General features: G+C 55.0%; 1 protein-coding gene across 1 annotated transcript in view; it reads left to right on the forward strand.

Moving 5' to 3' along the window:
- IL5RA (interleukin 5 receptor subunit alpha) overlaps positions 1 to 11,278 on the forward strand; it is a 37,002-nt gene extending 25,724 nt beyond the window's left edge. The window contains exons 9-11 of the mRNA XM_039836822.1: positions 6,426 to 6,519; positions 7,512 to 7,602; positions 10,914 to 11,278. Coding sequence (XP_039692756.1) covers positions 6,426 to 6,519; positions 7,512 to 7,602; positions 10,914 to 11,000 — 272 coding nt within the window. The 3' untranslated portion in view covers positions 11,001 to 11,278. The remainder of the gene's footprint in view (positions 1 to 6,425; positions 6,520 to 7,511; positions 7,603 to 10,913) is intronic.
- The last annotated feature ends 308 nt before the right edge of the window (positions 11,279 to 11,586 follow it).

Raw genomic sequence — 11,586 nt, forward strand, 5'->3', positions numbered from 1 at the left:
TTTCCTGGGCCGCTCCACTTCCGAATGGATTTTGCAAACTCTAAAGCTTTTGTGAGGCCCCAGATGGCAGCTTCCGGGTCAACAGTGACCCAAAGTGGTTGAGAAATGAGAAGCGGGCCTGATAAGAACCTGGGAAATAAGCTCGGGCCAACCCGAGGCTCCCGTGACCTGGGGCGATGCCGGGCTCCTTCGCAAACGGGGCATTTCCTGTCACCCAGGCCCCTGTGGTCGACCATGCCTGGCAGCCCCGCCACTTGTCCCCACCAGCAGGGAACTTTCAGCGCCTGTCCCCACGTGTCAGGAGCGGGGGTCCCAGCTGTGCTCTCAGGCTCTGCCACCTTTAGAGGTGTCCCCTGTCCTCTCAGGCAAGGACTCTGTGTCACGACGGGTCCTCCAGATGGGATGAGAGCTCAGAGGAAGGAGGGGCGCGACCACTGGGCCAGGCACCGTGCTGGGCACCTTCGCCCACGCCCACTCGCGTGTCTTCACAAGCACGAGATTCTCCTAATTATACAGGTTTCTGGGTTATGAGAAAGTAGATGGACAGGGGTGAGGCTCTGCCCAGAGCGACGCCCTCTTCTCTGTGACGCTTCGTCACCCCAGGGGTCATGGCGCCAGCCAGGGAAACTGAGGCAGGAGGGCAGGCCGTGGGGGCTGGCGGCTAGGGGGGCGATGCTACTAGCTCGTGACGCAGTCGGCCTCCGTGCAGACCGTTTCCAGTGATCTCAGCAGGCTGCCCACAGTGTCCATCTGAGCGCGCACCCTCGAGGGCTTGGACCACCGCGCCCCGCGCCCCTATCCACTTCCTGTGTCTGCAGGATGGGGCGTCTCTCTTTCCCCTCCAAGCCTCCGCTTATTGCTCCGAGTTTGAAGATCCTGATAGTGCTTGAATTTTGGTCTTGCTTCGACGATCGAGGGAAATCAGCTCGACGCCTTAGTTCTGACCCGATGCGCCTAATTATAATCCCGACTGTAACTAACGTTTATTGAGCACCTACTGTGGGTCAGCACCGGGCTAAGCACTGTACACGTGTCGACTCGCTCATTCCTTACCCCGCTTCGCAAAGCAGGCGGTGGACGCTGGGGAGGACACCGGGCTCAGGGTCACCTTGGGAGCCGGGGGCGGAGCCGGGACAAACCTTCTGGCCCTGGTTTCTCGCTCCTGCGTGCTGACCGCAGCGTCCGCAGCCAGCTCTCAGCGGCTTCAGCAGGTTCACAGAGCGGGGTCGGCAGCCCCTCACGGGGAAGAACGTTCTGGGTGGCCTGGGGACCCCAGAAGGCATGCAGCCCTCGGGGCTGTGCAGGAAAGCCCGTGAAGAGGACAGCGCCGAGGGGGTTGGCTGCTGAACGCCTCACGCGTAGTCCCGCAGGGGGACCCCCCACCGAGTGTGGCCGCCCGCACAGGGCCCCGCGTCCCCTCTACACCCGCTCGCTCACGCCGTCTTCCCAGACGAACGCGTGCACAGCGGGTATTTGCCCCGTGCCCTGGCCACTCTGTATTTTGTCCACTGAGGTGGCGCTTGCTGCCTCCTCTTTTTGTCCCCCAAATCCAGGTCAGGCCCGCAGTCCGCTGACAGCTGCCTCGCAAGGCTCCCCGCCTGGCGGGCTGGCTGCTGACCTTCGCGGCGAGGCGGGCCTGTGTCTCCGCGCGGGGAGCCCCTCCCTGCGTGATGTCACGGCCTTGCCCTCCCGTGGGGAAGCCACAGACAGATCCTGGACGGACGCGCTGGCGTCTCTGTTCGCCGAAGAGTCTCCTCCATTCGCTAACTGGCTCTTGTCCCTCGAAAGCTATTGCTGAGTCTGAGGTCGGGCTTGAAATGCACACGGAAGCGCGCGACAGTCACAGCGTGTGGACGGCTCACCGTGGAGCAGGCCCCCAGGTCAGACGGGCCCCCGCGTGTTACGAGTCTGGACTGGACGGACCATAGATCCTAGAGCAGGAGGGGCTGCCGCCGAGAGCGAAGGGGCCTGACAAGGGTCCCGGGCCCCGGGGGCAGCGCTGGGACCGGGTTGCCCACTCCTGTCGCCCCTCACGCCCCTCGCTCCCTGTCATATACATGCCGGGGCGTAAATCAACAGAAGTTTCGTGAGTTGCCTAACTCTCAAGGTCAGATGGTTAGAGCAAAAACAATAGAAGCAGAAGTCACCGGAAACCGGACAGCTGAGCCCCAGGCTCTCCGCCGGAGGGGTCTGAGAAGCGCCTGGGAACAAGGCTGAGTCTGGGGGTTGGAAGGGCAGGCTCGTGAGTCCCCCTTCCTGGAACCCATCTCTGCATAACTGAGTGCCAGTGCCCGTCAGCTTCTTGAGAAGAAACGTCCGTGGCCTTCACCTCGAGTCAGAAGGTTCAAGTTAACTGGAAATACTCCTTCAAAAGAAAATCCACATGGGCAGAGGCTCCAGAATTCCAGTTAGTGATGTATTCAGGGGCCTCTCACCTTTTACAGTGTGGAAAATCTTCATCATTTTAACTCGAAGGATCTAGACTGCCAGCGGGCCCTGCTCCCCTCCTGCCTTCACCGGGTTGAGAGTAGACGCTCTCTCTAATTCGCTAGGTATGGGACTGCCTCGCAATTTTTTTTTTTTTTGCATTAGTAAATAACAGCACTGAGTAATCCACAAGTAGTTTTCATTTTGCAGTGCATATGGAAAGCTCCTTCTGGCACCGAATTTACCCACGGTTTACGTTTTCAGTGCAGCAAAGCCGACCTTGGCTCTATGGCTCTATGCTCAGGGCGCTGGTTCTGTTCTTCCTCGGCAGCGGGGGAGTGATAAGGGCCTCTGGGACGCTGCGGACGCCCGGCTAGCAGAAAGCACTCGTTCGCCCGCTGCCTCTGGACAGTGGCCGTGACTCTGACTCCCACATGTGCCCTACAAGCACCGATAACTTCACTTGATGGAATAGAATAGAAGCGATGGCCTCTACAGTTCTGCTAACTCGGCAAGAATCTTTGCATATCAAAGCGAGAGCCAAAGCGGGTCGACAGAGAGTGGTTTAACTGAAAAGCCTTTTGTCATGAGCATCAGAAGTAAACGGCGCGGTTATCAGGCCTGGACACAAGGCCACGGGCTGTTGCACAAGGTGCGCAAGGGTACCACGTGAGCCCCCCGATACCATTCTCAGCAGTGCTCACTCCTCCTGCACGACCGAAACTCCGCCTGTCGGTGCCACCTCCTTGGCGACAGACCCCTTGCTGAATACATGCTGACTCCGCGAGGTGAGCCTAGAGGCGCTGGAGGCATTTCCTGGGGTACGCGCACGGCGGCTAAGTGTGCGATGCTCAGTTTCAGAGATGGGGAGACGATGCTGGGGAGACGACCCCTTCTGGGAAAACCGACCGGGAAATAAACCGAGATGGATTCTGAACAGACGGCGTTAGTTGGTCCCAGCTGCTCTTCATGTCAGCTCTGAGCACGTGCGGTCGAAACTCGGTTTCTCAGGATACCCGGGTACAATCCAGAGAACCGACTGCTACTCCTAGAACCACGGAGCGTCTGCGGGATTTCGAAAAAACACACGGGACGCCTCCGTGTGGCTCTCTTTTCGATCATTTTACAAAGTCTGGCTGTGACTTTGTAAAATAATGATGCAAATACGTTAAATTTTTTTTTTTTTTAATACTAGGCCACAGGGTTTTAATAAAGTGATGCGGTGCCATCCACAGCCTTGGAAAAGGCAGGAGACATGGTAGTTTGTCAGGCAGCCCCCTTCGAATGGGACGCGGCCTGCAAACCTAGCCACATCCAACAGTGGGGACACAGGGCGAAGCAGGGCCGCCTGGCAGGGCAGTCACGTGGGAAGGGAGGTCGGTGTCGGGAGATCAATGACAAAGCAATGCTGAGGTTGCGTTAAGTGACACCCTGGTCCGTGCGGCGTGTCCTCGTTGGGGATGGTGGGCCGTGGGTGGTACGTCTGACCCTGTTAAAAGCGTGACCGCTCCGCTTGTCCCGGGCTGGAATACCAGCTCCCTCTGCCGCCGAGTGTCGCAGCTGACTCAGTCCCCCACCCCCGCCCCGCCTACTCCAGTTTCTTCAGCTGCAACATGAAGAGTGTCCCCGGGAAGCGCTGCTGTGACACCTGAACTGGGAATGTATGTTAAGTACTTTGCAAAGTGGCTGCTACCTGTGAGCACTCAGGAAAAGTGAATGCAAAAGTATGCATGACATAAGCTATTGAGTTACTTCTGGTCGCCGGCAATTTCTGTTTTTATATGTTACAACATCTTTCGAACTTTCGGCAACACAGATATACTGCTTCTCTGAGATCGGTGTTGTTAAAGGTAAGTGTACGGAAAATGACGAAGCCTGGATCGAGTGAGCGGCACCAGAAGATGCTGGACAGGGAGGCAGCTAAAGGGTCGGACGTTTCCACTCCTCGTTTCCTACGTGAAGGGACCGAGGCCCAGAGAGCTGCCTTCACGGCAGGGAAGGGGGCAGGGTCGTGAGAATGGCAAGGATCACGGCGACTTCCGGGGTCCGGCCGGGCACTGGGAAGACTTGGGCGCCAGAGGTGTCGCTTTGGGACACGTGCAAGCGGGTTTCACCTCTGAGCAGGGTACAGTCTGAACCCAAAGCCGTGTGTCGGGGCTGGGCCAGGAACAAGGCGTGGGAGAGGAGCGCATGGCACGAAAAGACGAAGCTGCGCTGAACGAACCTGTCCAAGTTCAAAGAACACCGTGGTGGGAAATGCCCCAGGGCCAGGGCTGAGCGGAGGGGCCAGCCTCGGGGAGAAGGGGGAAGGAATTGTCGCTGAGGAACAGGGACGTTTGGGTAAAAGCCGACCGCTTGGTTTCCACCTGGAAGCCACTGTCAAGTCTGTAATCCAGGAGAGAGTTCAGGAAAAATGAACTTGGGAAAAGAAACCAAGGGTCCTTCGGGTGTGAACGGGAAGAAGGCGCCGGTGATGAAGAAAGCGTTTCCTGAGCTGGGGAAGCTGGAAGCTGGAAGCCCGGACTCAAGACAGTATCCTGGGGGGCGAAGGAAGAAGTTATTCGGTGACAGTTCGGAGAGACGGCGGAGCGGAGTGAAGGCTGACCCGGGACAAAGGCTCATGCATTCGAGAAAGGACGGGAAGGGGCAGGAAGGGGCAGGAAGGGGCAGTGGGGAGAGACCCACGCTCTGGGGAGGAGGAAACACGCTCGGAGTGAGCATTCTCCGCAGGCCGGAGAGCGACAGATGGCAGCGAAGCGGCCATCGCCAGCGTCGACTCCTCCAGACGTCGCTCCCTCTCGACGCCTTGAACGGTCGGGGTTGACGCACTCCGGAGCCGGGGACGTCTGATTCTGTTTACACGGACCTGAAGTCCCGCCGACACTCACCTCTCGTTTTGCAGAGACGACGGAAGGCGGAGTGTGGACGGGGGCCTCTTCCTCCCCACGCACGGCGGTTCGAACGCCATGGCGGGTCTCAGCGCCACTGTCCTCAGACCATGACTGCCTGGCTCGTTCTTAGCGTGGTGCCGATTTCCCTGACGGTCAAAGGGCGGGGAGGGAGGGAGGGAGGGAGGGCCCACGTGTGCTCCTGTGACCTGTGTCCCAACCACCTGTCCAGTGCCAGACACGCAGCAGGAGCCCAGCAAATACCGGTCGACTCCGCGTAGGAAGGGAGGGACGGCGAGTGGCCTCTCCCGCAGAAAGGGACCGCACTCGGGGAGCTCGCTCCGCGTTTGCACCCTTCTCTAGAGGAGCGTCAGGCAGTTTAGCAAGAGCATCACCTCTTCCAACACCTTTTCAACACTGAGTAAATGACCTCCGATTTTTCTGGAATGCGTTTCTAGTACCTTAAAGACATCACACCCTCCCCAGAGCTGTCATCAAAGCTCGTTGACGACTCTGTCCCCGAGTGCAGGTTAGAGTAAATTTAACTATGTCCGCGATTCGCTTCTAGGTGTGAAGCGCGGATCGTGGTAAGGGGTGTTTCGAGGTTAATTAAGATCGTAAATCACTCGGAACGGTGGAGTCTGATGCGTTTATGAAATGCGAGTATTATCCATCCTTTGCTTCCTCTAAAAGTTCAGTTTCCAACTTGGGAAAATATTTTGGGTGCAACGCAGTTAGGTTACTAAGCAGGCTTACGTTTTTGTAGCTTTTCCAACCGAGCTACCTAGCAAAAGCTGAAAAGGCCCAGGTGGCATAGCACAGACATGCGCCCCCCAAACATCTGCAGGTCGACTGAGGAAACGACGCTTCAGATGAAGCGTGTCCTCCTCGCCATCATTTCGTCTTGCCCCCTCGTCCACTTTGTGAGACGGGCGTTACTCCCCCATCTTACAGATGAGGCATCGAAGGCTCAGGAGTGTGAAGCGACTCGCCCGGCACCGCCTGGCACCTGCGGCGCGACCCCCGGCTTTCTGATGCCCGAGTCCAGTCATTTCTCTCGTCTGTCACTGATTCTGACTCTTCCTTCCTTTCTTTCTTTTTTTCTATCAGGAAGTGACGAGCAGAAGGCCTGGACGGAATGGCTTCTCATCGTGCTTACGGCAGCCATCTGCTTCCTGTTCGTCTTCTCGCTCACCTGTAGAAGGCAGGTATTCTTTACACTCGGGTGTTCTGTGGGTCTCAGGGACTCTCCACTCTCTTGCTCTCGGATGGAACGGACGGCACTTGTGTGTCATGTGGACAGCTGTCTGCAGATGGGTGTGGACCGAATCAAAGACTGAGAAAGGCCAGCAGGAGATCGATCTGCAGAAGCGGGACGGGCACACCGCGCCCTGGCCGGCACCGCCCTTCCCGCCTGCTCCTTCCTGGGGGGGTTTTCCCAGTCGTGCCTGTTGTGTTCCTTGTCCCGCCTCTCGACGCTCAGCTGTCCTTGTGGAGTCACCATCACACACCTTTTACTTCTCGGCTAAGAGAAGGCAGCCCACTGGGGGCCGGAATCCCTACCGTTCCTCCCCGTTATGAACCCCGGTGACGGGGTGCCGACGCCTCCCCTGGCCATTTAGTCGTCCGTCCGCGGGTGGCAGATTCTGGCCCCGCTTAGAGCCTGCAAACGGCCCCACGAGCCGTCGTCACCCGTTAGCGTTCAGCGAGGCGGTGCCATGCGGGAGGCTTCACGTTCTTAGCCCTCGCGTAGTCTCGGCTTTGATTTTAATCGGCCTCGCTGTTTCGAATGTTATATTCGGTAGCATCTCTGCGTCGGGGTGGGCAGTTCGGAGAGGGAAGAGGAAATGGGCCCTGTGGGCCACCACCGAAGGGGAAGGGACACTAGCCGGCCTGGAAGTAACGGTGGGCCATGCACGGACTCCCCGATTTCAGAAGTGAGGCCTAGTGACACGCGCCAACGTGGAGTCATGACCATTTTGTCTTCCCCGGATGACCTTAGATGACCCAGGAGCCACGCCAGAGCCTTGCAGCACCCGAGGCCATCAGCGATCAGTGCCACGGCGACACCTGGAAATCTCGCTCGATAAAGATTCGAACATACGAAACAGCGGGAATCAACTGGGTCTACTTTTAGGGAAACGTGCAAGGACAGGAGAGGGTGCCCGTGCCACCTAACTCCCTCCTTTTCTCTAGTTTCAGATGTCGCTTATGGGCCACGCTGTTCCCGCCCGTTCCGGCACCGAAAAGCCACATCAAGGATTTCATCGTAACCATCAACTACGAGGTAACACTGAAGCTTCTTACCATGCGACCTCTCTGCTCGGGGCTGGGTCCCAGGGTTCTGCCCTCAGGCTCCTGGTCCCATGTCACAAGGCGGGGTCTTCGCCCGGGAAGCCAGGGGCTTTTCTGCCATCCTGCTCTTGGGCTGGTTGTTTTGTTATGTGTTGGAAAAGTCCTACTCAGTTTTGAGAGTCCTCTCCAGCCGGACTTGAATTTAAATTTTCTATCAGCCATTTCTTAACTGACCTTGGCAAGTCCTTCAACTGACATGAGCCTTACTTCCTTTCTGGTAGAGCAGGGATCCCCAACCCCTGGCCCATGGACTGGTATGGGCCCATGGCCTGTTAGGAACCGGGCCGCATAGCAGGAGGTGAGCGGCGGGTGGGTCGGTGAGCGAGCGAAGCTCCTTCTGAATCTGCAGCCGCTCCCCAGCACCAGCTTCACCCCTCAGCTCCGCCGCAGATCATCAGGCACTGGATGCTCACGGGAGCACCGGTCCCTGGTGTCGAACAGGTTGAAGGCCGCTGCTGTAGAGTATGGGGCAGAGATGAGATGGTCCAGTATCTTGTTTAGCTTTCATTCTAAGAATCCATGTTTCTGCACATGAGTATCCTAATCAGTAAAGTTTCTTGGAGAAACTTTTGCTAGCTCCTTAGTATAAAGAACCATAGAGAAGGCACACGATTTCCCCAAACATGCATTTTCTTAGGCCTTTTTCAGCAGTCAGAGCACTTTGGCTAACCAAGTGCTCGCTTACCTATGGCTGTCCGATTGTTCTAGCGTCATTTATTAAAAAAAAGAAATCACTTTCCCCAGTGAATTGGCTTTACACCTTTGTCGAAATCGGTTGCACTTACATGTACATGGATCCCTTTCTTGACTATGCATTTTTACTGATTTATCTGTCCGTCTTTATGCCGATACAATACTGTCTCAATTACTGTAGCTTTATTATAAATCCGGAGACCAAGTAGTATGAGGCTTCCAAATATAATTTTTTCAGGGTTGTTTTTCTTATTCTAGAGCCTTTTCATTTCCATACAAATTTTAGAGACAGTTTATCAATTTCTACCAAAAAAATAGGCCACCGGGCTCTGGATCAGGACTGTGTGGTATTACAGGCCGATTTGAGGAGAAGCGACATGCTAACGAGTTTGAGACTTCTGGCCTCTAAACACAACCTATCACTCTGTTTATTTCGTTTTCCTTCAGTTTCCCTCAGTAATATTTTGTGAGCTTCAATGTACCGTTCTGGCATATTGCTTGTCAAATCCACCCTTAAACTGAACGGTTATTTAGATTAGGGATCGGCAGACTTTTTCTATCAAGAGTCCGATGGTAACTATTTGAGGGTCGAATGGTTTATCCACTATTTGATAGCTACCACTGCACTGTGGAAGCAGCTACAGACAATATGCAAATGAACATGCTCGGCTCTGTGCCAATAAAACTTTATTTACACAAACAGGCAACAAGCCAGGGTCGTCCCCCAGGCTGCGGTTTGCAGACCCCTGTTGTAGAGCAAGCAATTTTCTTAACAAATTTGGTTTTCTCTCCAATAAACCACTCATTGGATGACCCAACTGGTGATTGGTTGATGGGACAGGAAAGAGTCAGCAAACTCTTACCAAAATGCACCATTTCAATAAGCTGTGACCTTTCTTTGGAGTTGGCTGTTTAGGGGCATCGTATGATTACAGACAATGACAGTTGCTAAGCCGGTGAGGCTGCCCTGCCTTGGTCCCACCCCTGTGTTACCAGGGGACCGGCCCGCTCGCTCTTGTCAACCCTAGCTCCTCTGGAAGGACAGTGGGCCCCAGTGTGGAATTCTGCTCTGCTTCATCTGAGCCGCGCTGTCAACTGTCCTTGCTCGAGCCTGCTCACCCCTGAGAAGCTGCATTTGCTCTAAGAGGCTGGCTGAAGCCATTTGTCCTGCCTCTTAATGGAACATCTTAATGCTGGTGTCTAATTTCCCTGCACAGCCCCCGAAGGCTGCCTTTAATATCCTGAGGTTGGCGGGAGAAACCGGCTTCAGAGCTTATTGTAGAAGCTTGTGGTTGGTTTGTTGTTGATTAAAAAGTCAAGTCATGTGTGCAAACTAACAACTTGGGGCAGACAAGCTGGTCTCAGAATCACAAAGATTAGCGCGGAGCTCAGCCCACCGGGCTCCTGGGTACACGCACAGCCTCCTCCTGTTGCGGAGTCACGTGAAAACTGGGGCGCGGGAGTGGGAGGCAGGAAGCAGCTGAAACCGGGAAGAGGGGGAGCCGCTCCTACGGCCCCGACCCCGGTCCCAGGCCTGGGAGAGCAGGGCAGGGCCTCGGCCCCCGCCTCCAAAGGCAAACCTGCCCAACCCTCTTTGGGGGGCCTCTGCTACAAGGGGGCCATTCACGCCGTTGCGAGTGATGGCCTGGCGACCACCTGGGCAGGGTTCGGTGGTGGGAACGGAAACACTTTGCCTCTAAGCGTGGCGGGCGACCAGTCCCAGGACTTGCTGGGCACCTGCCATCCCAGAGACCTCACGGCTTTCTGCTTGTCTGGACCTGAGTTAAGAGACTGTAACATTCAGGAGACAGTTACTGGGTGGTGGGGGTGGGAGGGGAGGGAGGAATAAGTTGGCCTTTAACAAGAAAAAAGAAGGCGTAGTTTAAAAACTCTGACCCTGATTGGTTAGAGACTGGATTCCAACCATCCTTTGTCAACAGAGAGGGTACATTCCAAAATCAAGTGGGCCACAGACGAGTTGGGGTACGCGAGGCAGAGGCCAGGCCTGCCGTGTCTGGCACGGCGCACCCAGCAAGCAGCTCAGTGTCCAAACGAGTCACGGGAGAGAGGAATCTGGGCTCTCACAGGCGGTGCTATTTTTTTTGTTATTGTGAATTTTCTAATTAATATCAGCATTAGTTATAATCGCCCAAATTGGACCTAAAACATGTAAACTGTGGATGGAAAACGATGGAGCCAAGGAACAGATAACAATAGGATTTAAAATATTATATGATGCTATGCAGAAGGCAATCGCTTTATGAAGCTATTTATCCGTTCGACTTAATGTAACTGTAAAGATAACTTTAGATGCAGAAAAAGGGGCTTAGGAGCAACAGTGCGCCGTGTCACAGGGATGGTTTATGGCATTTATTATAGTTTATGGGTATTTTTTTTTGTCATCTTCCCATTTTATTTTCCACATTGTCTTCGGTGAACATTTACTATTTTTGCATGCGAAATAGACTTAAAACAAAACCCACTGTAAAGAAATGTAAAGAAACAAGCATTCTCTGAAAGCCATCTAAGGGAGGACGTTCTGTTTTGCAGAAATCCGGTTCTGGTGACACGGAAGTCGAGGTCATAAGTTACGTGGACGCGCCGGAGCTCGAGGTCCTGGACGATTTCGTGTTTTGACGGTCGCTGCGAGGCTCTGAACACGAGCTCACCCTCGCCCGACAGGGACGAGGCCTGCTTCCCGGCCGAGGGTGCAGGGTTCCCCGAACGCTGTTCGGCCACCGTGACAAGGCTCCCAACGTTCTGTCCTGTGCGTCCGAATCTCCTCCCTCACTTCGGTGACCGACGGATCTGGCCTCTGCCGTGTCTCTTCTCCCTACTCTGCAGGGCGCCGTGTCCTCGCCTGCCAGTCTTCGAGGTTCTCAAATGTCGAAGACTGGCAGGAGACAGCATTCGAAGCTAATGACTTCTGGCGGTGCCAGTGTGACGGTTAAGCTGCCAATGGTGAAACTCGGCTAAACTCTCAGGAAGAAAGCACTTTGCGGCAGCCCGGAGTGGGGCGTGAACTTGGATTCAAGACTGTCTTTCTTAGAACAAGTGGGAGCCGAGGTGACTGTTTTGTTCCCTCCTGAGTTTATTGGATACAGAGAGAGAGAGAGAGAATCTCAAGCTCCATAGGCATGATGAACTTAGCATCATTTGAGGCAAACTAATTTAAAAACATAAAGAACTAATGCATCACTCCGAACCAAAAGAGAAGACAGGA

This window comes from Pteropus medius, unplaced genomic scaffold, assembly GCF_902729225.1.
Source record: "Pteropus medius unplaced genomic scaffold, Ma_sr-lr_union100, whole genome shotgun sequence".
Lineage (NCBI taxonomy): Eukaryota > Metazoa > Chordata > Mammalia > Chiroptera > Pteropodidae > Pteropus > Pteropus medius.